Below are 26953 nucleotides of genomic sequence, written 5' to 3'. Positions count from 1 at the left end.
TCAGCAAATGTGAAATCATATATTGGTTGCAGCCAGGCCACGTTATGGCTGGAAACATCAAAAATGTTCAGTTAACTTAAGATTACTTTATAATTGGCAATGCGCCAAGAGTTGGCTGAACCCATTCATAGAAAGTTAAGTCAATAAATCTTGTTTTGAAATTTTGGAAAAATAATGTCCATTCATCTTCATTTTTAACATTTTATTTCCTTGTACAAAATGGATTTCTTGTTTGTAGCTTGACATCATTGTACTTTCTTTAGTTGACTTAGTAACAATACAACAACCCCCCCCCCCCGCATCATCCCGTGCACAGCCACCCCAGACCTCAGCTGAGAGATAAGGCACTGAACAATTCCGGCACATCCCACATCGCTACGTTTCGGATTTGCATAGGCCTGAACATTAACAACAGCAGCTGCTTCTTATTTACCTGAGTGTACTTTGGAAGCAGTGTGTGCAATGGGCTGACTCGTCTTGCATACTCACCCGTGGCAACTTCTGGTAGGCGTCAGGACACCAGCCACACCACACACTTTGGATGCAGAATATTCACAGCTACTTGTGCTGTCAACCCTTTAGATTGATTTCTGATGACTCCTATGAACATTAACTTTTCCACAATACTTCCAATTTGTTTTATAACTGCTGCTGCTTCGGCTAACAGAAGATAGCTAAATTAACAATGAGGGAAGACTTAGTTACTTGAATATTCTCAATAACTGCAGTACTCTGTGGATGTCTCCACCGTTGCTTAATATGCAAGGCAAACTACAAAATATATAGAAGGTAATGACTTGCAAATAGAAATACAGAACTACAGCTAAATCCTTTTCACATTTGTGCAATAATGCTGGAATAGTGGGATGCATCCAGTTCACAAGGCACGACATCTGGCCAGAGTCAGGACTAACCAGTAGCTGCACTCCATCATATTGAAGTAATTGCCTCTCACCTACAGGTACCTTGCACCTGTTGTGTTGGGCTTCCTGGTGTACATGCGTTTAAAATGGGGTTATGCTATTGGAGCAGGTTGAACAAACATTCACTAAATTGAATATGACTAGTGACAGCATAAAGTAGACAGTCCAACCAGTTACTAAAGTCATAGCCGAGAAATGGGGGCTGTAGTAGTGAAATAATGTTTAGTGTTAAGATGTTCCTGTCTCATTTTGGTGAACAAATGGACTGTCTTTGCTGTTAAAATAGCAAACGGGGAATGATATACGGACATTGGTTGATAATGAACTGTAATTTCCAGCTCGTTTTTTTTCTTCAGAGCAGGATAGGCAGATGGATCATTAAATGCTGATAATTGTGGCAAAGCAATTAGTGTATATTGGCTTGTTAGCTCCTCGACTGATTTCATAACCATCTTGCCCACTTCTGCCCATTTGACTCACTGAGCTTGTCTGCTCTAAGTCTCTGATGTTTCTTTACTTGAAACAGTGAGGCGAGTGGTCAGATCAGGGTTTGAAGGAAAGAGCGAAGTGAGTGTCTGGTGCGGCCAGTCCTGTGCAGAGTGAAGCAGCTCTCACCACACATATCAAGAGATGCTCAACAGGTCAGACAGTGTTTGTGGAGAGAGAAACATCGTAGGTCAATTATCATAAAATCGCAGAATTTACAGTGCAGAAGGGGGCCATTCGGCCCATTGAGTCGGCACTGATAATTTGAGGCACTTATTCTGTTGCTCTCTCCACTGATGTTTCCAGGTTTCTATTTCAGCTTTCCGGCATCTACGGTATTTTGCTTTGGTATCTGTCACGTGAAATATTTATCCACCCACCCACTCGCCATTTAATAAAGGAAAAACAGTCCTCACAGTTTTCAGACAGAAATTTTCCTTAGCTTCAGCAATGCGAGAAATTCTACAGCAGTCTTAACTCAAATAGGTTAATTAGAGTGGGCGAGACGGGAGGATGAATTTCCTGTTGTACTGGTCTCGGTGAATTGGAGCAGTTCACACCTGGGAAAGTAATGAAAGGGGGCTGCTGGGGGTTGGGGAGCACAGGGGCACATAGAATCTTAGGGACGGCAGACTGAATTTTTCTCCCTCACCAGTTGCAACTGGTGGAGGGTTAATCGATGCACCAACCGTTCACTGTCAGTACATGTCACCGGTATCTTTTTTGTTTCGGGAATTCACCTACCGAGGGCTGGGTACAGGGGAGCTGCCGTGTCCGTCTCAGCTGGGCAACAATGCCAAGGAGGACCCTACAATAGAGGAACAACTTGTAATGGAGGAGAGGAGATGAAGGAAATTCAACAAACATGTTTCTTTAAAAAAAAACACTGGCCATAGGTAGGCGTTTCAATCAAGGGTACGGCCACACTTCTGTTTACTTAAACAAATGTGAACTGCAAACTACAGAATAATTAATGGGTGCTAAGTGATCATTTGCATTCTATATTCAAAGCATTGGTTAGCATGCTCCGGTGAAATTGCCAGCCACGCTACATTAACCAAATGAAGAATAGAATTTAACACAGACACCTTAACTGTTGAGCTAGAAGGAGCCTTCAGTACAATTTCAACCAGTTGGTTTAGCAGTGAGGAATCGGAATGCTTGTTTAACTGCAGATTAGTATGTGAGACTTGCCTGCCTGTCAGTATGGGCCCCCAGGCTGCAGTCCCACTAAAGATGCATCTTTAGGACCTACAGGCTGCTCCCACTGGGAATGTCATTAGTCAATTGTGTTCAATGCTTCACCAGCAACTGGAATCCATCAACATCAGAAACAGTTTTGTTTTAGTTAACTTCGGGACAAACATCGCCCCATTCTTTGAATAATTTATACCACGATCTAACATCCAAACACAAGGATTTAATTATTGTTGTTGTTGGCAAGGCTGATGCAGGGAGCTGGGAGGAAGCCCGGGATTTGTTTTCCGAAGATTGTTCTTGGCTGAGGGACAGATATCTCTGTTGAGACATCCAGCACAGCGAGGGTTCACTGGCAGGCACGTCTGCTGACCAAACCCCACCAGCAGCCAGTTAGTCCGGCTCCAGAGCTCCCTGAAAGGGAATGGGGGAAGTTTAAAAACATTGCACCGTCTGAGATTTTCACAGTCTGATCCCCAAAACATTGCTGCATTCGCTCAAAACACAAGGTGAACTGGAGATAGGAAACTGTGACTCGGAATCAGAGTTTTCCTGCTGATAGATCGTTTGGTAAGGGGTGGTTGGGGGCGGGGGCGAGGAAAGAGGTCACATGTGGATCAGGAGCTAGTGGGAGGATGCCACTAGATTCTATTAGTTAAATGTCCTTAGACAGAGGAGGGATTTTAATTTGAGATAATCAGCGAGTACATCCCATACTCCCACCTACTGTAGGTGAGGAAGGGAAGCCTTAACTTAAGCAACCATTAGAAATATCTGCACTCTGCGGAATAGATCCCCAAGTCAGAGGTCATGGGTTTGAGACCCACTCTTAAGCCTTTGGCCCATAATCCAGGCTGATTCACCCACTGCAGTACTGAGGTAGTGCAGCATCGTCAGAGGTGCCCTCTTTTGGATCAGACGTTAGACCAAGGCCCAGCCTGTCCTCGATGATAGATGTAAAAGGTCACACGAGGAATAGTAGGCGAATTCTGCCTGGCATTCTAGCCAACACCTACCCCTCAACCAACATCTTAACATCAGTTCAATTTGGCATTTATCTCACACCTCTTTGTGGGAGCTTTCCGAGTGCAAACTGCTGCCTTCATAGAATTTACAGTGCAGAAGGAGGCCATTCGGCCCATCGAGTCTGCACCGGCTCTTGGAAAGAACACCCTACCCCAAGGCCAACATCTCCACCCTATCCCCATAACCCAATAACCCCACCCAACACCAAGGGCAATTTTGGACACTAAGGGCAATTTATCATGGCCAATCCACCTAACCTGCACATCTTTGGACTGTGGGAGGAAACTGGAGCACCCGGAGGAAACCCACGCACACACGAGGAGGATGTGCAGACTCCGCACAGACATTGACCCAAGCCAGAATCGAACCTGGGACCCTGGAGCTGTGAAGCAATTGTGCTATCCACAATGCTACCGTGCTGCCCACTTTTTGAGAGAAAAAGTTACTATATTATAACCTGGACTACATGGAATGCACCACCATCTTCTCAAGGCCAACTAGAGATAATGACAGTGATGCCCATATTCTGAGAATAAACAAAACAATCCAAAGTCACATCGCTAATCTCGCTGGGGTGATTGTTTAAGGTACCTCTATTTCTATATTTGTAAACAGTTTGTTACTTCAGAACATTCCAGGTGGCAACTCAAGGTGGGGTTGGCAAACTATTCCAGGATTTACAGCTTCCCTCCCCATTTCCTAGGGTTCATAAGAACATAAGAAATAGGAGCTAGAGTAGGCTGCAAGGCCTCTCCAGCCTGTTCTGTGATTCAATCAGATCACACCGATCTTCCACCTCAACACCACCCTCCTGCATTACCTTCATATCCCTTCGTGGGCAAAATCCATTGACCTCTACCTTGACGGGATATCTACTAAAGGACAGGGTATCCACAGCTCTCTGATGTGGAGAATCCCAGAGATTCATAACCCTTTTGAGTGAAGAGATCTCTCCTCAATCTCAGTCCAAAATGGCCGACCCCTCATTCTGAGACAGTGACCCTGTATTCTCGGTTTCCCAGCGAGAGCAAACATTTTCTCCGCATCTACCCAATCAAGCTCGTTAAGAATTTTATATGTTTCAATTTAGTCACCGCTCGGTCTTCTGAACTCCAGTGATTCCCCACCCTCTCCTGCCCCGAAACGAACACACCATTATGGCTCGCGAATCGAAAACAGAGTAGGCATAAATGCGTCATTTCTGGGTTGACAAGACGCAACGAGCAGAGTGCCACAGGGATTGTGCTGGGGCCTCAACTATTTACAACTGATAACAATGACTTGGATGAAGGGGCAGAATGTGTAGTTGTCAAATTTTCTAATGACACAAAGATAGGGAGGAAAGCAAGTTTGTGAAGAGGCTCGAAGGAGCCTGCAAAGGGATACAGGTTAAGTGAGCGCACAGAAGTTTGGCAGATGGAGAATAAAGTGGGAAAATGTGAGCCTGTCAATTTCTCAATGTCAAAATCTAAATGGAGAGAGATTGCAGTACCTGGAGGTGCAGAGGGAGCTGGCTGGCCTGGTTCAGGAATTACAAAATGGTAGTATGCAGGTACAGCAAATGATCAGGAAAGCTTGTTGTCGCTTCTTACAATGGGAACAGAATATAAAAACTGTTGGGCAACAGCTGTAAGGGCACAGGTGAAACCACATTTGGTGTACTGTTTTGGTCTCCTTATTTAATCAAGGACAAAGCATTAGAAGCAGTTCAGAGAAGCTTCATTCAACTGATCACCTTACCACGGAAACGTTGTACGGTTGGGCCTGTATCCATTGGAGTTTAGAAGAAGGAGCGGCGATCCGTATTGAAACATGTAAAACACTGAGGAGGCTTGACAGAGTGGATGCTGAGAGGGTGTTTCCCCGAGTGTGAGGGACCAGAACTGGGGGACAGTTCCAAAATAATTGGTCTTCTATTTAAGAAAGAGATGAGAAGAATTTTCTTCGGAGGGTTGTGAGCCTGTAGATTTCCAAGAGTGGCAGAGGGTCATTGAATATGTTTAAGACAGGGTCCGATAGATAAAGGTGTGACTAACGAGAGAGTCACAAGGTATCAGGGTTAGACAGGATGATGGCCAGAATCAGATCGGCCATGGTCTTATGGAATAGCAGAGCAGGCTCAAGGGGCTGAATGGCTGCCTCTTGCTCCGAATTTGTATGTTTGTACTACTCCCTTCTTCAGATAACTGCTCACATAATTCTGGTTCTGAGACAACCGTTACCCTTGATTGTGTCAGGGGCTTTGGCTGATTCTTGCACTCCCTGTAAGATCTTTACTTAACAATTCTCTGTCTGCACCACCCATGCCATCCGTCTCTTTGCTACATTTGGCTGTCTCTGCCCAACCCCGGTTACCGTGGCATCCATTCTTCCAGCGCCTGTCTGCTTTTCTCTGGGCTCTTTGTCTCCTTTCTGACCCACTTTAGCCGGTTTACGATCCTGTGCACGTGGGTGTCAACACCTGCAAAACACGTTTGAACGGACCAGGATTAAATGGGTTAGGTGGGTATGGGGACAGATTAAATAATGGTCAATGGTGTTTATCAAAGCAAATCAGCAAAGCGATGTTACAGGTGTTGGATTGCATTAGATCTCCTCTCGGGTTATTAGCCCCATGTGCAGCTGTTTGTAACCAGGAATATGCTTGTGCTGTTCAAAATCGAACCATGCGATTGTGTAACTTGCGACGTATCATAAAAACATAGGAATTAGGAGCAGGAGGAGGCCATTTGGCCCCTCCAGTCTGTGCCACACCGGAATGAAATCGCTACTGGTTTTCAAAAACAGATACCAGTCGTGATTACTGTGCCTCCCACAGCATGCAGTGGCAATGCCAACCTGGGGAGCCCCTCAGAGGGCATTTCCCTCTGCATGTTGTGTTGGGGTTGGGGGGTACTCTCCTTGTCCACTGGGGTATCCAAATGTCCATGGCTGGGGTTGTGATATCTGTGGTGGTGGTGGTGAGGGGGGGGGGGCTATGTGATCCTTGCTGGCACTTCATACAGAATGCCATTAAATCAGGCAATAAAAGGCGCCTGGGAAGCTGGCACGTTTTACAAAGCTTTTCCCAGTCTGATCCAACACTCCGGGTACAGGATTGGAGTTTCATTTTGGGAAATTGGATCGGCGTGGATCAGGCAGTTCGGCTGTACGTGGGCAAAACAAAATGTCATAAGAACATAAAAGTTGGGCCTGGAGTCGGCCATTTAGCTCTTTAAGCCTCTCATTTTGGGGATGCCAACCTGCCCAGCTTCTTGACGCTGTGCACGCGAGGCGGGACATCCTGCTCCCCAGAGAGGGGGGGGGGGGGGGGGGGGGGGGGGGGTCGGAGGACCATCAGCAGGGTCAGCAGTGCCTTCTGGGAGTCAGGGGCAGCGGCTGTCAGTGCGGGCAGCATGAAGAGGAATACCGCCGTCCAATGTCAGAAGAAGACTTAAGACCTCCACCGAGGTGCAATGGTAAGTTACCAACCCTCAAATTCCCAAACTCCCCACAGATTACTGGCTGACACCTCACACTCTCCCCACATCCAATCTTCGTGTTTCTTCCTCAGAACCCACTGGCAACCCCAGCACATTTTAATGTCCAGGTGCAGTGCCCACACATGCTAACTGATATAGACCCCTTGACTCATCAAATATGCAGCTCACTATACCCTCTCTTTGACTCCGCAGGTGAAGATAGCCCATAATAAGCGGGCAAGGGCCAAAATGGGCAGGGAGGGCAGAGTCCTTGGGTCCTCACCCCCAATGAAGAATGAGCCCTGGAGATCACGGAGTTGACCGAGGAGAGAGAGCAGTCACCGACAGCGAGGCTGCCCTGCACTGCAAAGGTGAGGATCCACTGCCCCTTCACCCAGATGGCCTGTCTCAAGTGAGTTTTTCATGTCAGACATAATGATCCTTCCCTCTCACTGACCACATGTCCATTGTCTTGCAGGATCTCCATCTGATGAGGCCAGGCCATCTGGGCTTGTTCCCACCCATGCCACCCAAGAGACTACCTCAGAGGAGAGCTCCAAGGAGACCACCATCGAGGCGTCATAGCTATCACCCCTACCTTCCACCAGAGCAGAGACATACACCTCGGTAGGCGTTATCAGTGGACAGGCCTCTGGGGCACAATCTGGTGAGCACCACACAATTATTGCTGTCACCAAGGAGAAGATGGTGACACCTGTGGCACTGGTACGTCGGCCGGGGCCCTTCGGTTCCAGATCCTCCAGAGGACGTCCACCAAAGTCATCAAAGACCATAGGGCTGCCTCCATCTCCGATGTGCATCCTGGACATAGACACAACAGTAGACATGAAAGATGAAGAAGATTGAGGAGCACGGAATGGGCATGGGCGGCGGGGAGTAACTATTTGTGGCCGGGGGAATAGAAATGTCAAGCATTCACTATTAAAACGTGTAACACCTGATACATGCAAAGCCTCTGTCACGTTCATTTTCAATGTGGGCCTGCCTGCACTCCCCCCCCCCCCCCCCCCCCCCCCGTTTCCTTCCGCTCCCCCCATTCCCTGCCCCCTGGGCACAGTGGTCCAAGATCCAAAGGACCCGATGCAGACCCCGTTCAGAGGATGGTGGTGGGCGGGCTGTCAGCAGAAATACAGGAGCCAGACTTTGGCATAAACAGAGGAGCACCGGAGCTTACCCCACAGCGAATGATCATCACTCTCCTGCCTTGTATAGTGACCCTGCTGACGGTGCCGACACAGGCCCATCACCGTGGAGTGATCTTACACAGACCCTTGGGAGGGTGGAGCAGGTGGTTGCGGAGGGGTCAGTCTGCTGGGAAGAGGAGGAAAATGGGGGACAAAGGATGGGGTGGGGGGGTTCAGCTGATGGACGTAGCCATGTCCTATGTGAATCTGATGAGGATCTCCCTGGTTCTCTGGGCATTTCAGACCCTTGCCACCGCCTATCCTCCATCCTCCGGGCCCATATGTGGCTCCTCCTCCAGCCCCTCCTGGTCTGCCTCATTCTGCTACCGAGATGAGGCTGCATATCGCCCCACTGCTGTGCCTGGTAGCAGACCACCACAAAGAGGCACCCAGATTTTGGGGGGGGGGGGGGGGGGGGGGGGGTGCATTACTACAGATCACCACCAGAGTGGTCCAGGCATCATAACCACATTTTGAACAGCCGGATGTACGGCTCAATGATAGCACTGGTGGCAACGTGGGCCTCATTATATTGGGTCGCCTAATGGTCCCCGGCCTCCGCACTCACATGATTGGTCAGGGCCTCAGCAGGTACGCCTTATATCCCAAAAGCCAACCCTAGAGCTGTGGTGGCTTTCACGGTCATCAGGAGCGGCTATTCCCCTCCTCCACGGGATGCCATGTCCGCGAGAACGTGGCACAAGTGCCGCACTGTTTCTTTGTTGAGACAGAGTCTCCTGCGGCATATGCTGTCTGTCATCTCAGTGGAAGACCAAAGACGCTTGAGCCATCGTTGGCCTCCCTCCCTGGGTTCCTGCCCAGCCTGATGGGTGGCCGGGTCTTCAGGGTGTGCAGCGGTCCCCTGCGCATGGGGTGCCATCTCCAGCCTGTGCGTGTACAGGATGTATATGTGCGAACATCAGTGTGTGCATATCGGAAAGAGTATATGCATAAATGACTGCGAGTGCATACCTGTTGAGTACGTGTGTGTGACAGTGAGACCACCGTAAAAGGTTACGCTGGCACCGGGCACAGCGGAGGAAGGAGCGATAATACCCCACCCCTTCTACAGCACTGGTAATTTGCCAGGGATCAGACCATAGAAGCAAGAGGGGTTGCAGCAGACAAGCACACAGCTGCCAGACAAAAAAAAAGCAACACACTGCCAACAGTGCAAAAACGACTCGCCCCATCAGTGGACCTACATCAGTGGAAAGCCACTTGGTGAGCCAACCACTGGAATGTCCCACCAACATGGAACATAGCACTGGCAGTGCCCCGTTCCAACGATTCCCAGGCCACAGAGACAGGAGGGGCTGCAACCAGCGAAAAAAATAAACCACTGTTACATGGTATCCATCATACAATCTTTCCCCCCTCCACCCCAACAAACAGAGACTAAATACAGAACAAAGAAAAACAAGGAACACCAGCGACCTGCTCCCGTAACAGAAACAGCCAATGGCTACTGAAAATAAAAATTCACAGGTAGTCCATTAAAGTGTCTCGATGCAAACTCCAGGCTGCGCAGTCGAGCCAGGCCACCATCACTCCTCTCCTGCAGTATCGGCGTTTAATCTTCCATCATCATCCTGCCCGAGGACCAGGCCACAGGAACACAGGGGGCATTAACAGGTGACCCACAGGTCCAGAATAGAATACGCAGTCAATGCACAAAACAGGCCTTTAAAAACATCTAGACTGCTCGAGCAAACTCCCTGCATCCTCAGCCCAGTAGCAGGCCTGCCAAAATCTTCACTCCAGACAAAGAGACCGAAAGGCAAATACCTCCTTTCTTCCTTCACCTCATCCAGAAAGTAGCAAGTAAGTCCAAGGGGAAGAGGCTGCAGCAAGTAACAAACAAACTCTCAACTGCAGCAGCTTCCAGGCATCTGCAACCACCAGCAGGAGCAAACAGCAAACACAATCTGCAGCTGGGAAATGCTCTCCCAACTAACCAGGCTAATTCCTCATTTGCAACAGTCTTCAGCTGTGAAGCTGGAGGCTGCTCACAGTGGCTTCAGCATTGAGGTTCTGTCCTGGGAGTGTTTGGTGGGACAGAGATGCTGCAGCTTGCACCCATTATGAGTCTTCACAATATTTATTGATGACTTGAAGGCCTCACAGACGAAAAGCCCCCTCACCCCCTGGCCCAGGGGCGACCCCTGACCTGGAAACGTTTCAGCTCCCCGACAAAGCCGAGCCCCTGAGTGGTTCTCCACCTCCTGCCAAGCACTGGGCCAGCAGATCTGGTGCCCTTGAGCTGCCCGCCGGAAAATGGAAATGGCTCCTCACTTCCTCTCCGCAGCCACTACACCAGCTTCACATTTTAAAAAAGGAATACTGAACAATGCCCGGGGGATTTCTCGCTGGCGAGTCAGGTAATTCCCGGGAGGCTGCTGCATTCAACTTCAATCTCGCTAATGAGATTCAAATGAATGCAAATAAGGGTTTATGATACTCTCGCCAGCTTTGGGCGAGGTCCAGAACTCGCCATCGGGAGTGGGCTGGGTAAACTGCAAACTGATTCGCGCCTGGCGTGAATCTCAATGTTGACCTTTCCTGCTATTTACCCTGTTTGCCCAGATCTGCGCCGGGCACAATGTGGTGGTTGAACCTTGCCCATTATATAAATACAAGTTGGTCTTTCTGTGGCATTGCAAAAAACACTTTCCTTGAAGACAAACAAGAAGCAAGGGAGAGGAAAACAAGTCTTAACCTTTGCAGAATCCTCTTGAAAGAAAAAGCAAGTGTATTGATTGCTTTCCAGTGGCGGATGTGATCTGGACTATTTCCATGGATGACAACGATGTTGTTCTGTTGACTCTCGCTCATTTTCTGCTGGCAAAATATTTTGCTTGGAATCAGTTCTTTCTCTTTAGCAGATACATTCCGCCCACCGCCTGTCAGCTGCTGGAGGAATATTTGGAATAGCCCAATCTGCTACCGTTGTGACCATAATTGTGACTACCTTGGAACGTCCTAATTGCAGCATCATTCCTTCTCCCTTTTCCCACCAGACACAGTTTACCGCTGCACAGGGTGGGAGGAATTTTGTTCATGTAGTTGAGCATTTGAGAATCCTGGCAATCACTTTCATACAAGAGACATGGAGAGCTCTTGGAGAAAGTCAGCTGTTGTGTTTCCCTGCTCCCATTCCCGCTATTTTGTGGGGTGCTCACACTCTAGACCAATTTTTATCGTTCCCACTGAAAGACTTGGATTCTTCGCTTGGATACCCATAACCACCGGTCGCTCTTCGTTACTCTCCCCACGCGGGAGAGTGGATTTCAGCAGGTTATTCGAGCTGGAAGGACATCACAACCCCTGTGTATCCTGTTAAAAACACATTACCATAGCTGCTCAGTTGTAACCATTGGGAAAGTAAAACAAGATGGGGCTCATTTTTAGAGATCGAATAAACATTAAAAAAATTATGAGCGGTTTGATAGATTAGTACAGAAGATGCTTCCACTTAAGAGGGGAAGCCCATACTAGGGACCATGATTATAAAACAGTCACTAATAAATCTAATAGGAAATTCAGGAGAAACTGCTCTTTCCAGAGAGTGGTGAGAATGTGGAAACCGCTACAAGGTGTAGTCGAGACAAACAAAATAGATGCATTAAAAGGGATGTTACATAAACGCACAAGGGATAGACAAAAAGAAAGTTATGCGGCTCGGTTATAGGGGTTTGAGAAGATTTGTATGGAACATAAACATTGGCACGCATTTGATGGGCCAAATGGTCCGTTTCTGTCCTGTAAAATCTATGTAGTCCGGCTTGCCACATGTCAAAAGGGGGTCACTACTTTAGGCAGGGCTGGAATTCCTGGCCAATTCCATGCTCCTTAGCCTACTGTCATGTGACAGTACCTTTAGGAAATGGATGTTTAAGTAATGTACCTTTAAGAAATAGAGCAGCTCATATTACTGAAGTGATGTCAGAGTGTGAGTGGAGCTGGGTTTTTAGCTCAGCCTTTTTGCAGCGTTTAGGTTTCAGTTTGAGAGAGAGCAGCTGAAAAGTGCCTGGCTGGTTTGCTGTGAGCTGTTTGAAAGGTAAAGTCAGTTTTGAGGAAAAGAGCTTGGGTGTCTCTGTGTTTGCTGTGAGCTGGATCTGCGATGCTCTCTGCCATGAAAGACTATCTCGGAATCATTTGGGTGATTTAAACTCATAATAGTAATGTATTTAACCTGTTTCTGTTTAAAGGTGTTAAGTCTTTTGGAGGTTTGAAGGAACATTTTGAGGGATTATTTAGTATTGTATTATTTTCGGGGTTATCCTTGAAGTAAGGGGTGTTAAGGGATCCAATGTTTATTTAAAAAGTTTAAGTTGAATTCATGGAATAAACGTTGTTTGTGTTTAAAAACCCACGTGTCCATAATTGTCACACCACACCTGGGGAACAAGCTGTGTGCTTCAAAAGCCACAATCCATTAAAAGGAGAGGTTGGTTGAACTCCGTGATACATTTTGAGGTTCTGAAAAACTTCGCTCCCATAACACTGATACCAATTAGAGCCTGGCTTAGCTAACTGAGCTCTGAACCCAAGACCTGCCAAATCTGTACAAAGCATTTACTCAATGCCTTAGCCAGTAACGCCTTGCTTCCTCGTTGAAGATGATTAGGAGCTCCTTTTTAAGTTCATTGAAATGCTGGCCCAGTAATCATTGGGGGGGGGGGGGGGGGGGGGGGGGGGGGGGCACGCCTGGTTTGCATTCCGCAACAGGCACTCTGTGCGAACACATCAGGAGTGTCTGGACAGGGAATCAGGCTTTTGTGTTTAACATCTATTGAACACAGCGGAGAAAACAATGGAGGAGCAACGCACAGAGAATAAAACAATTGGAAACTGACTCCCTGTTAGTGGGTAGCATTCTCACCTCTGAATCAGCAGGCAGTGAATTAAAGTGCCCAGTCCAGATAGTGGAACACAAAATCTCGGCTGACGGAAGCATTGACGTACTGAGGAAGTGCTGCATTGTCAGAGATGTTCATATGGATGAGATATTAACCCAAAGCCCGGTATACCCTCTCAGGCGAATGTGAAAGAACCTATGACTCCAATTTAAAGAACAGGGAAGTTGCCCAGTGCCCTAGACAATATTTATAGTTCTATCAAGATCATTGAAACAGCTAATCTGTTGATTATCACACTGCAATTCCTGGGAGCTCGCTGTGTGAGAATTGGCTGCTGTGTTTCCTACATTACAACAGTGACTACAATCCAAAAGAGCTGCTGAAATGGCTGCAAAGAGGATGTCCTGTGGGTGCGAAAGGCGCTATATCAATTCAAGTCTTGCTTGTTTTCGTTGCCATAGAACAAAGTTGTCTGGACAGCACATCTACCTTCAGTCCTCAAGGTCAGCTTTTCCAACTGCAGTGCACCAATCTGGGAGGTCAATCTGACACAGGCCCAGCCCATTGCGGTCAGGCTGGCTCCATGGCCTCTCTTTTTGACAGAGTGCAAAGCCAGCTGGTGAAGGACTTGCCAAGAAAGGCGCGCATTTATATAGCACCCTTCACAACAACAGTGCAGGACTCCCTCAGTGCAGCACTGTGAGTGTCAGCCTAGTTTAAAATAGGGCTGGAAATTAATTACCTCCTGATGCTGAAGTGAGAGAGTGCTACCCACTGAGCCCTAGGCTGATGCATCATTGGGACTGGACTTTGTATGCTTGCCAACTCCCAATCCTCCAGTCTGCCAAATTGGTATTCAACAGCCAGCAGATTTTACAAAAAAAAAATAAAAAAATCATTTGACATATTGAATTCCAAATATTTTCAAGGAGCTCATTCCCTGAACTGGCTCCTTACCAGTCAATGTCTTAAGCAGTGGCCCAGATTTTTTTCCCCTTCCGCTTGGTATCCAGAAAAATATCGACCTGGATCTCCACTGTGCAAGCTATTTGATTCATTTCTGAGACTGTTAACCAATAAAAGGACTGCTGGGTTTCAAGCAGCGCTGGGAGAATTCACAAAACCTGTGCTTCAAACATGGCCCAATGAGAAATAAAGGAGCTTCCTGACTATTCCACCTATTAGTGCGGTGCCTCCAAAATGTTATCCCACTGTAACCCCTTTTTGTGCGACCACAGAGAGTGGGTGGGGCGGTTTCTGAGCGGGGAGGAATTGTTGAGTTGGGGGGGGGGGGGGATGTTGAGCAGGGAAAATGGTCTAGTCCACTGTTGGTTTGAAGACTCTGATGTGGCACAGTGGTTAGCACTGCTGTCTCACAGCGCCAGGGATCCGGGTTTGATTCCAGGCTTGGAGGACAGTGTGGAGTTCACACTTTCTCCCCTTGTCTGTGTAGGTTTCCTCCCACAATCCAAAGATATGCAGGTTAGATGCCCCTTAGTGTCCAGGGATGTATGGGTTAGGGCGGGGTGGATGGGGGAGTGGATCTGGGTAGAGTGCTCTTTCGGAAGGTCGGTGCAGATTCAATGGGCCAAAAGGCCTCCTTCTGCAGTGTAGGGGTTCTATGTGGCCTCGGAGCTAGGAATTGTGTGTGTATGTAACGTTTCCTTGGTGCTGGTTCCAGGACTGCCCTGACATTCATCACAGCGCGCGTTCAAAGCACCTCCTCCATTAGGACAGGGGTGGGCAAACTACGGCCCGCGGGCCGCCAAAGGTCTTTATGCGGCCCACCAAGTCATAAAATTTTTTTTTTGAAATTTTGTTTTTAAGGTTAATGGGGGGTGGGGGGGGGCTGTTGGGTTACTTACTGGTATAGGGTGGATACGTTGACTTGAGTAGGGTGATCATTGCTCGGCACAACATCGAGGGCCGAAGGGCCTGTTCTGTGCTGTACTGTTCTATGTTCTATATGAGGCGCCCAGAATCATAACCGGGTGAAGTAATTATTTTACTTAATATACCATGCGGCCCTTTAAAATTGTGAATTTCTGAATGTGGCCCTTGCACGGAAAAGTTTGCCCACCCCTGCATTATCCCAAAATTAGCCCCAAATTATCCCAAAATTAGCCAATCGGAGCACTGAACTGATTTGCCAATAAGGGCACCGAAAGAACGACCAACCAGGGCAGCAAAAAGCTTTTCCATTAACAAATTGTTTTGGAAAATAATTTATAGCTGGCCAGAGCCTTCTCTCAATAGTCGCTATTGCTGCTTTGTGAGCCCAATGGGAATTGTGATCTACAGTTTGGGAGCCCTGATTTAGTACATTTGATTAGGTATTGTCGGCAATTTGTTCATAGACTTGTTCCCTCACAGGAACGTAGAGCACCTATTTAATTGGGTAAGCAGCTATCCACCAGATCATGGCCTGAACTGGGGGTTCGGTCTGCACTGCAGCACCACCCAGTGGCATGGATTGTATACACATCACTGTTCCCAGGATGATGCTGTTCAAGCATCTTCCTATAGTGTTACTACCCTCAGCCATTTGATTTTGGGTCACTGCTGTCATGCCCATAAAGTGGCTCGCAGCTGGTGACCTCGCCCGACCCCTTGACTTCGCGAAGCAGCTGCTGTCCGAAGTACTTACTGATGCCGGACACGTTGTTCCAGGCTATCTTCATGATGAGGTGGCCCATCTTCGGTCCCACTCCTGGAAGTTTCAGAAGTTCACTGATGCTACTGGGAATGTCACCGTTGTACTGTTCCTTCAGGATCGCTGTGGTCTGTTTGATGTACTTCACTTTACTCTGCACATATAAATCACATCACGGATAGCATTCAGAGTTAGCAACAATCCCTCAATTTGCTCTTTTGATTGGGGGTGTGGTAGCCTAGTGGTTATGGCATTGGACTGGTAGCCTCTGAGCCTGGGCATCAGATCCCACCATGGCAACGGAGGAATTTTAATTCAGTTAATTAAGTAATCCTAATCATGAAACGACTGGATTATTGTAAAGACCCATCTGGTTCGCTAATGTCCTTTAGGGAAGGAAATCTGCCATCCTTCCCTGGTCTGGCCTGGTTGTCACTCAGATTCACAGTAATTAAAAAAATTATTCCTTCATGGAACAAGTGCATTTGTTGCCCATCCCTAATTGCCCTTCAGAAGGTGGCGGCGAGACAGTTTCTTGAACTGCTGCATGAACATGTGGTGTAGGTACATCCACAGCGCCGTTAGGAAGGACATGCCAGGATTTTGACCCGGTGACAGAGAAGGAACATTAATATATTCCAAGTCAAGTGGTGTGCGGTTGGAAGGGAACTTGCCAGTTGTTGTTTTGCCATGCATCTGCTGCCTTGGTCCTCTTAGATCATTAGGAGATGGCAGGTTTCGCCAAAGACTTTTATTTTGAGACAGCGTTCGTGAGGCGTTCGAGAGGGCCGAAGGCTTGGGACAGACGTGAGGAGCGAAACTGGAAGAGAGACTGTGGCCTGTGTTTGGGCAGCTGGAAAATGTATAAATGCTACAACTTTCTTTTTGCTGATGTGTATTGTAATTTACTTCTCTTTGCATTGTTACAGAGTTCGAGTTAATGGTTGGGTGGATTGGCGTTCTGTGTTGCGAAGGTTAAATCTTATGTTAGTGAATTATATGGGTTGGATTGTTGGGTTTGGTTTTTCTTTCTCTGGGACTGGGTGGAAGGGGACGATATATCTTGGCCGGGGGGGGGGGGGGCACCCGCGCTAGCTAACTAAAGTCAGCTAGTGAACAGAGGTGAGGCAAGAGGAGGGCTGCGGACGTTGGAGCCTGGATAGCAGGCTTCAATGGGCCTACGAGGCGAGCGAGGGGGGGGGGGGAAGGGATGGATGCGGGGAGATGTCTTTTCAAGGGGAAATGTAGGGGGGGGGGGGTTCTTGCGAGGGGATGAAGGGGTTTGATGTTAACAATGGACAGGGGCGGGTCAGGCTTACGGGGCAGGGCCCGGCGGTATGATGATGGTGAATAAGAAGGGTGGGGGGTGAGAGACCCCCAGTTAGGATAGCCACGTGGAACGTGAGAGGGCTTGGAGGTCCGGTCAAGAGGTCAAGGGTGCTTGCGCATATTAAAAATTTAAAGCCGATGTGGCAATGCTGCAGGAGACTCACTTGAGGGTGAAGGACAAGGTGAGACTTAAAAAGGGCTGGGTTAGTCAGGTGTTTCACTCTGGATTTGACGGAAGGGCTCGAGAAGTAGCGGTGCTGGTCAGCAAAAGGGTACGCTACCAGATGGAGAAGGTGGTGGCAGATCAGGGGGGGGTAGATATGTGATTGTGACAGGGGCACTGTTAAGTGTATATCGTCCCAATTGGGACGATGTGGGATTCGCGAAGAAGGTGTTTGGGGCCATCCCCGATTTGGACACACACCAGCTGATTGTGGGGGGGACTGGAACTTGATGGAGGAGCCAAGGTTGGACAGGTCACGGCCGCGCTCGCTGGTCCCATCGGGGGGGGGGGGGGGGGGGGGTGGCGAAGGCACTGGCTGGGCTAATGGTGGAAATGGGAGGGGTGGACTCTTGGAGGTTCCTGCGCCCAAGGGAACGGGAGTACGCGTTTATCTCAGCAGTCGATAAGGAATACTCGCGGATCGACTTCTTTGTGCTGGGGAAGGCTTTGCTGGCTGGGGTTAAGGGTTCGGAATACTCGGCAATTGCAGTGTCAGATCATGCTCCGCATTGGGTGGATATGGTGCTGGAGAAGGGGGTAGCGCAGAGGCTGGGGTGGAAACTGGATGTGGGGCTTTTGGGGAACCAAGTGTTCCGTGAGAAAATTGAAAAGGTAATTAAGGAATATGTAGGTTTCAATTGTACGGGTGAGGCGTTGAAGGCGGTTGTCTGGGAGGCTCTAAAGGTGGTGGTGAGGGGTGAGGTAATTTTGTTTAAGGCCAGGGTGGACAAGGAGGAGAGGTTGGAGCGGCAGAGGGTAATAGATGAGATGTTGGAGGCAGATAGGAGTTATGCAGAGGATGGGGACCCAGCGAAGCTAGAAAGGAGGAAGGAACTACAGGCGAGCTTCGACCGACTGTCTACCAGTAAGGCGGTGCGCTGCAGTTTATGAACATGGAGTATGTTAGCAGGTCAGCTCCGGAGGGAAGCAGCGGCAAGGGAAATTCTTCAGGTGAGGGATCGGGCAGGGAAGTTGGTGGTGGCTCCGGAGCTGATTAACAAGGTTTTTGAGGAGTTTTATGAGAGGTTGTACAGGTCAGAGCCACCCAGGGGAGACCGTGAGATGCAGGAATTTCTAGATGGGTTGGAGTGCCTGAGGCTAGGGGAGGGGGACAGGGCTACATTAGAAGGAGCAATAGTGGAGCAGGAGATAAAGGATGTGATTGGGAGGATGCAGTCAGGGAAGGTGGCAGGGCCAGATGGGTTTCCAGGGGAATATTATAAAAAATTCAAGGATAAGCTGGCACCCCTGATGGTGGGGATGTTTGAAGAGGTGATAGGGAAGGGGGTGTTGCCACAAACCTTGTGGAAGGCAAGGATTTCACTGTTGTTAAAAAAAGATAAGGATCTGACAGAATGTGGGTCGTATCGGCCCATATCACTCCTGAACGTGGACGCAAAAGTATTGGCGAAGGTACTGGCGAGTAGGCTGGAGGAGTGCCTCCCGAAGGTGATAGGTGAGGATCAGACGGGGTTCGTGAGAGGGAGGCAGTTGTTTTCGAACATTACAGAGTTTTGAACGTCGTTATGGCATCGGCAGAGGGAAAGGAGGCAGAGGGGAAGGAAACCGAGGTGGTTGTGGCATTGTACGCTGAGCAGGCGTTTGACCGGGTAGAATGGGGGTACTTGATGGGAGTTCTGGAGCGGTTTGGGATTGGACCAAGATTTGTGAACTGGGTAAAGCTATTATATAAGGAGCCGAGGGTGAGTGTCTGCACAAACAATATCAGTTCGAGATACTTGTCTCTCCACCGTGGGACGAGACAGGGATGTCCTATGTCCCCCCTGCTGTTTGCACTCGCGATTGAGCCATTGGCCATCGCATTAAGAAGTTCGGGAGCATGGAAAGGAATAGTGCGGGGGAGTGGGGGGGGGGGGGATAGAGCATAGGATGTCCTTATATGCCGACGACTTGCTGCTGTATGTGTCGGAACCGAGTGCGTCGATAGGAGGAATATTGGAGCTGCTGCGAGTATTTGGGTCGTTCTCGGGGGTACAAGCTGAACTTGGACAAGAGTGAGTATTTTGTGGTGTCTCGGCGGGGGGTGGGGGGGCTGCCATTCCGTAGGGCAGGGACTCACTTTAGGTACCTGGGGGTGCAGGTTGCCCGGGAGTGGGGAAGGCTTTGCAGGTGGGGAGAGTGAAAGCTGATCTGGCGAGGTGGGATGGTCTCCCTTTGTCACTGGCGGGTTGGGTGCAGGCGGTTAAAATGAATGTGTTGCCGCGATTTCTGTTTATTTTTCAATGCCTACCGATTTTCCTGCCAAAAGCTTTTTTCAGAGAGATTGAGGGAAGGATTATCTCGCTCATATGGGGAGGGAAGGTGGCCAGAGTGAGAAAGGTGCTGCTACAGAGGGGAAGGTAGGCAAGGGTTTGGGTCTCCCGAACCTGATGTATTACTATTGGGTGGCAAATGTGGAGAAGGTGCGGAGCTGGGGCAGAGGGGTTGATTCCCAGTGGGTCAGAATGGAGGAGAGTTCGTGCAGGGAGTCGGGGCTGAAAGCACTAGCAACAGCGCCGCTCCAGATAGCTCCGGGGAAATACTCAGGGAGTCTGGTAATAATAGCTTCATTGAAACTCTGGAGGCAGTTTTGCCAACACTTCGGGTTGGGGGCAGGGTCAAGGGAAACCCCGATTTGGGGGAACCACAGATTTGAGCCAGGGAGGTGGGACGCAAGCTTTCGGAAATGGGAAGAGAAGGGGATTAAGACGCTAAAAGATTTGTTTCTTAGGGGTCGTTTTGCAGGATTGAGGGAGCTGGAAGTGAAGTATGGGCTGGAGCAGGGAGAAATGTTTAGATACATGCAGGTTTGAGAATTTGCTAGGAAGGAGATACAAAGCTTCCCGGAGGAACCGGCCTCCACATTGCTGGAGGAGGTGCTGACGACAAGGGGGCTGGAGAAGGGGACAGTGTCAGCAGTGTACAGAGCTATTTTGGACGAGGATAAGGCATCACTGGAAGGGATCAAAGCAAAGTGGGAGGAAGAGTTGGGAGAGGATATAGAGGAGGGGGTCTGGTGTGAGGTGCTCCGGAGAGTGAATGCCTCCACCTCATGTGCGAGGTTGGGGCTGATACAGCTGAAGGTAGTATACAGAGCACACCTCACGAGGGCGAGGATGAGCCGGTCCTTTGAAGGTGTAGAAGATGTGTGTGAGCGTTGTTTGGGGGGGGGGGCTAATCACGTTCATATGTTTTGGTCCTGTCCAAAGCTAGAGGATTACTGGAAGGAGGTTTTTCGGGTAATTTCCAAGGTGGTGCACGTGACACTGGACCCGGGTCCCCGGGAGCCATATTCGGGGTGTCGGACCAGCCAGGGTTGGAAACAGGTGCGGAGGCAGAAATCATAGCCTTCGCCTCGTTGATTGCCCGAAGGCGGATCCTCTGTGCCCTGGCGTGGTGGGGGGACCTGTTGGAATACTTGACCCTTGAGAAGGTTAAGTTTGAACTGAGGGGAAGGACGGAGGGGTTCTACAAGTCATGGGCCTTATTCATTATGCATTTGCAAGAACTGGATAACATCGAACATTAGTTGGGGCGGGTGGTTGGGAGGGTTGGGGGGAGGGGGGCTGTGAGCATTAAGGGTGACTATGGGTAATACCTGATTCCTTGTCATTTGTTTATGTAAACATGCGGGCTGATGTTTGGGGGTTGGTGGGAGGATGGGATCGTTGTTATTGGGATTGACATATTTGTTGCTGATTATTGTTTATTATTGGTGGGTGTAAATTTGGGAGAAAATGTGAAAAAGGAGGAGAATAAAAAATATTAATAATTAGAGGTGGCAGGTTTGTAAGGTGCTGTCAAAGGAGCCTTGGTAGGTTGCTGTAGTGTATCTTGTAGATGGTACACACTACTGCCACTATCGGTGGTGGAGGGAGTATATATTTAAGATGGTAGATGGGATGCCAATCAAGTGGGTAGCTTTGCTCGGTTTGGCGTTAAGCTTATTTTTAAAAAAATATTTTAATTCAAATGTTCAATATTTTAACATTTTTACAAAGAATAAACACAACCACCCCCTCCCCGAAACTGACACCCCCACCATCCCTTGACGGCAATCAGATCCCCAAAGTGCAAGATAAACAAATCCCATCTCTTGTGGAACCCTCAAGAGCAAACTTCACCTTCTCCATATACAGGAACTTCATTAGATCCCCTCGCCGAGGCACAGGGGAGAGAAACTGACCCCCAGGACCCTCCTACCAGCGACCAACGAGGCAAAAGCTACACATCCACCCCCCCAACCCGTCTGCAACCTCGGCAGGTCTGACACCCTGAAAATGGCCTCCAGGGGACCAGGCTCCACATCCATGTGTAGAACCTCAGATATGGTACTAAATAAAAACCCCCCAAAATTTCTCCAACTTCGGGCAGGACCAGAACATTCCTCTCACACACCGCTTGCAGCTCCCCTCCACCCCCTCAAACAATCGCCTTCGTTAAGTGGGCCCCGTGCACCACTTTTAATTGAATCAACCCCAGCCTCGGTTGAGGCATAATCCCTCCACAGCACCTCATACTATAATCCCTCCTCCTTGGCCTTAATCATTTCCATGGATACTTTATCCTCGTCTATGATCCTACTGTAAATTGTGCAAACGACCCAGCCTTCCAGCCCCACCACCGACAGCACCTCCTCCAGCAACGAAGAGGATGGTGCCACCGGGAAGTTCAGGAAGACCTTTCTCACGAGGTTCCGTACCTGCATATATCTGAAGCCCTCCTCACAAGCTCCCGCACCGCCCCTCCAAAAACAAATCCTTCATCTCCTTCACCCCTCTCTCCTCCCATCCCCAACAGCTCGCATCAATCCTCCCTGGCTCCCTCTTTATCGGCATCACCCTCAAGCCTGCCCTCAACTTAAAGTGCTGCTGGACCTGCCTCCAAATCTTCAGCGTGGCTACCACTACAGGACTGCCCGAGTACTTCCTTGGGGTAAACGGCAGTGACACCGTTGCCAGCACCTGTAACCCCGACCCCTTATAGGAACCTGCCTCCATCCACATCCATAAAGCCTCCGTCTCCATACTCCAGCCCCTCACCTTCTACGCATTCACCGCCCAGTTATAGTACAGCAGGTTCGGGAGGGCCACCCCCCCCCCCGACTGCCTCCGTCTTTGGAGCACCATTTTCCTTATCCTAGCTACCTTCCCTGCCCACACAAATGAGGAGACCAGCCTGTCCACCTCCTTGAAATACAACTTCGGTAAAAAGACCGGCAGACACTGAAACAGAAACAGGAACCATGGCAGAATGTTCATCTTCACTGCCTGCACCCGGCCTGCCAGCGACAAGTCCTACTTCACCCTCCACACCAAGCTGGTGTAATTGAGCTCACGGAGCCATGCCCAGTCCCCCGCCATCTGCACCCCCAAATACCTAAAATGGGTTGTTGCTACCTGGAATGGCAAACCACCCCCCCATCCCCCCTCAGCATCTGGAAAGACATCACAAAATACTCTCTTTTCCCTAAATTCAATTTGTACCCCCAAAACACCCCGAATCACCTTAGCAACCCCATTCTATCCCTCACCAAAGAACTCGGGTCGGAGATAGACAGCAGCGATCGTCCGCGTACAGAGACACCCTATGCTCTACACCCCCGTCCCTATCCACTTCCATAAGTCTGAACCCCTCAGTGCAATGGCCAACGGCTCTATTGCCAGCGCGAACAGAAAGGGGGGACATGGGGCATCCCTGCATTATGCCGCAAAATAGTGGAAAGTAGCCCAAATTCATTGCTTTCGTTCGTACACATGCTGTCAGATCCTTGTACGGCAATTTCACCCATGCCACCAACTTAGGCACAATTCCAAATTTCTCCAGCACCTCAAACAGATAGCTCCATTCTACCCCATCTAATGCCACCACCACCTCCCTTCCTTCTGCTGGAGGAAGCACCACTTTCAGCAGCTGCGTCACATTCGACAATAGCTGCCTGCCCTTAATGAACCCTGTCCGATCCTCCCCAACCACCTTCGGGAGGTATTCCCCCAACCTCAGTGCCAACACTTTTGCCAATATATTAGCATCCAGGTTCAGTAGAGAAACGGGACACTCCACCGGATCATTCTCCTTTTTAGGGAATAGTGAGATGAATGTCTGCCCCAACGTTTCCGACAATATTCCCCCAACCATGGCTTCCTCAAACATTTCTACCATTAGTGGTGCCAACTGATCCTTAAATTTTTTATAAAATTCCACCGGGAACCCATCTGGCCCTGGCATCTTACCCAACTGCATCTTCCCTATTGCTGGCTGCACTTCTTCCACTCCCATTGGTTCTTCCAGTCCTGCCCTCTTCTCCTTTCCCACCTCCAAACCTCCAGGAACTCCCTCATATCCAACATATCCTCCGGCAGCTCTGACTTCTCCAAGTCCCTATAAAAGTCTTCAAACACCTTATTCTGCTCCGGTGCCACTACCAGCCCACCCGTCCTATCTCCCTTGCTGCCGCTTGCCGGCCAGCAATCGACTGGTCTTCTCTCCATACTCATAAACCCCCTTAGTCACCTCTGCTGCAGAACTTTTCTCAAGATATCTCATACACTTTAGTAAATAGCAATATGAAATCACAAAGAAAAACAGAACTCAAACATTAATGCTTTGAAATAATTAGCATTATATCCTGTATGCTTCACCCGATGTCTATGCATTTACATTGTGTGTTAATAGTATGTTCTTTGTGTTTCATGTATGGAGCGATCTGCCTTGACTGCACGCAGAACAATACTTTGCACCGTACCTCGGTAAGTGTGACAATAAATCTAATCAAAGTTTGAATCCAAACAAGTTACATTTATATCACCCCTTTCATGCAGTAAAACTTCCCGAGTGGTTTCAAAAGGAGCGTACATCAAACAAAATGCAATACCGAGCCACATTAAGGCAGATACCAAAAGCTTAGTCGAGGAATTAAGTTTCATGGATCGACTTAAATAGAGGAGAGAGTTCTGAGGAGGGGATTCAAGCCCTTGGGCCCAGGTAGCTGATGGGAGCATGGACTTGGGGTACAGTGTTCTGGAAAATATTCAATAATCAACTAAACTCCAAGTATATTGGTGCACTAACCCTCCAGAATCCGACTGGATAGATGAGGTCTCCGAGTGTCTTATCCTCTATCGTGAGAATATTCTCCACAGTCAAGCCATAGTCCCTCAGCTTATTCATTGCTGCAAACGTCACGTGATCCCTGGTCTGGCTGGAGAGCATGAGTGACAAAAGCACCTGATACCTCATGACCTACAGAATTTCGGACAGAACAAAATAGTCAGTGGCAGCATCCAGATGAAGCAGGTATTTTCCTATTGCTACTGTCAACATTTATCATAAGCTTCAAAATTTGCCTTTTCCACATATTTCAAGTGAAGGAGACTTATTGAGACATTTTCTTCCTGTTTTTTCCCTCCCTGGTCTTCTGCAGGTGATCTCCCAGAGTGGGCTGAGGTTCTACAGTTGCTGCCCAACATTAGTCAACCTTCTCTCAATCCAAATTGTGACTGTGCAGAGTGTTGGCCCACGGGGTCATTATGGGCGGAATTCTCCCAAAACGTCTATGGCGGGTTTGGTGACTGTCAGGCGCAGTGATACTGGCTGGAGCCAAAATATTCAGAACCCTCCTCCCAACATAAAATCAAGTTGCGATTCTCCCAGTGGCGCATTAATGGCGGGTTGATTTTCCCACCGGCAGGTGGCACAAACGCATTTTCAAGTCATAAATGCTCATTAAAACAGCAGCCCGATGGCGTCCCATTAGGCCTTTTAATCTTGCATCACACCAGCAGCAATTTACATTGGCGTCAAACCCGATTACTAATGAGTGGCGCGCACAAGGAGGTCCTCAGTTTGCCAGAGACTTTGGGGCGAGTGCGACAACTTTCTGCCACAGAGCTGCCCTGCTCCTGATGCGCTGTTCACTGTGGTGAATGTATAAATACTGTTAATTCACCAGTATACTGTATTATGTTATACTATGTTATTAACCCTGTGGGCTCCACCTATGGGCCATTGTGTGGCTTCACCCACAGGGGGAGCTACTGGAGCATGTATGGCTCCGCCAATGGCTCCGCCTTTAGAGGAAGTATAAGAGCAGCAGACCTGCGGGACCGCCTTCCAGTATTGTATCGGTCGCAGGCATGCAAAGTTGTAAGTTGATTAAAACCACTGTTTACTTCGACACGTGTCTCTCGAGTGAATTGATGGTCGCATCATTCACCACTCTGCCAGGGTCGACCAGTCTTTGCTCCACCTCCAAGCTGGTCTTCAGGGACCTCCTGTGTCATTGTCTCGGTTCAGTACTGTGCCTGGGAGTACAGGTGTCTCCTTGCCCCTGGTACCACACAGCAATGTTTACCTCGACAGGACTGCGCGGGTCCCATGCTGCCATGCAGGGCACGCTGGAATCATTAGTACCACAGTCTCAAAATGCGAGAATTCACCCAAAAATCTGGCTGTGGTTTAAGTTGGCAGTCTGGCCAGTCAGGAGGTTATGAGTTCAAGTCCCACTCCAGGTGCAGTACTGAGGGAGTACGGCACTGTCATATATGCCCTTTTCAGAGGAAATATTAAACGGAAGACCCAATTTGCTCTCCAAGTGGATATAAAAGATCCCGGTCAAAAGAGGATGGCTTCCTGGTCAACCTATATGCCTTAACCACCATTTATCTCATTGCTATTTGTGAGAACTCGCTCTGTACAATCTGGTTACCACCACAACAGAGATTACACTTTAACAATGTTTAAATCGACTTTGAAGCACTTTGGAATGTCCGCGGGGTGAGGGAGAAACATGAAAGGCGCTACATAAATACAAGTTCGCCACATGGACTTGGATTCATACCTCCGGGGCGGCAGTCTTGTCGAAACATTGTTCGGCGCCCATGCTATCCACGGGCGCATCCCTACCCTTCCTCATCTCCGTGATGTTATCCCACTGCTCTCGCCAGTCCTTGGGTTCCCAAGTAGAGTTTGTCTCATCAGCTGGTGAAGCACATTGCCTGCCTCGGCTCGAATTGCAACCAGCCTGCAAGCGCTCCCTTTTCTGCCTCGCTGCATTTCTGGGGATAGAGTCTCCGGACTGCACCTTTGGGATTTCTCTGACCGTTTCCTGGATCGAGTGGGCGGCGGGATGTCCTGCTGCATCCCTGCGGGCAGGTCTCCCGCAGCTTGCCCCGGCCTGTTGCAACCTGCCGGCGGGGTGCTTTGCTAAGTTGGGGCCGCTGCCCACGGCGGCCGCGCGCACCCGACGGCCCATGTTCCGGGTCAGTACCCCCCGTGTAAAATAAGGCGATGTGGAAGTCATGTTCCCCAGCCTGCTTCGTTTCAGCCGGAGCGGCCCCTTTAAATCCCGCGCTGATAAAATGTAGCAAGTTGGGAAAATGTCACAACATTCGAATCACGCGCGGGTGGGTTTCCCCTTGACGTCAGCGCATTCTGGCCAGCTTGAACCCCTCACTGCATCCCAGTCTGGCCTGGGAATGTGCCTCTCTGCTCCACGGTGTTTCCTGATTTCCGCAGGAACGTATATGGGATCTGATGTCTCTCCACACCCGGGGCCCAACAACCCAACCTGTTTACACTTCGCTCCCT

General features: G+C 49.1%; 1 protein-coding gene across 2 annotated transcripts; it reads right to left on the bottom strand.

The window, feature by feature from the left end:
* Positions 1 to 227: 227 nt before the first annotated feature.
* Positions 228 to 26953, bottom strand: nthl1 (nth-like DNA glycosylase 1). Of its 2 annotated transcripts, none has more exons than XM_038820218.1 (5): positions 26205 to 26953; positions 24437 to 24607; positions 15808 to 15967; positions 5988 to 6093; positions 228 to 3020 (listed from the first exon to the last, which is right to left on the bottom strand). In XM_038820218.1, exons 1-5 carry the CDS (start codon positions 26664 to 26666, stop codon positions 2834 to 2836), a joined length of 1086 nt encoding a protein of 361 aa, XP_038676146.1. In that variant the 5' UTR covers positions 26667 to 26953; the 3' UTR covers positions 228 to 2833. The 2 variants fall into 2 exon arrangements, with proteins under 2 accessions (XP_038676146.1, XP_038676147.1); XM_038820219.1 differs by having other exon boundaries at positions 228 to 2217.

Source organism: Scyliorhinus canicula, chromosome 15, assembly GCF_902713615.1.
Source record: "Scyliorhinus canicula chromosome 15, sScyCan1.1, whole genome shotgun sequence".
In the NCBI taxonomy this organism is placed as follows: Eukaryota; Metazoa; Chordata; class Chondrichthyes; order Carcharhiniformes; family Scyliorhinidae; genus Scyliorhinus; species Scyliorhinus canicula.
The sequence above is the reverse complement of the archived record's forward strand: the minus strand, read 5'-3'. Positions and strand labels throughout refer to the sequence as shown.

Excerpts from the sequence above, each read along its gene's own strand:
- nthl1 (XM_038820218.1), bottom strand. The coding sequence starts at position 26,666 with ATGACTTCCACATCGCCTTATTTTACACGGGGGGTACTGACCCGGAAC. Across the intron at positions 15,968-24,436 it reads ATCCAGTCGGATTCTGGAGG|AGTAAAGTGAAGTACATCAA; the intron begins GTTAGTGCACCA and ends TTATATGTGCAG. Across the intron at positions 6,094-15,807 it reads GAACAACGTGTCCGGCATCA|GTGTTGACACCCACGTGCAC; the intron begins GTAAGTACTTCG and ends CGTGTTTTGCAG.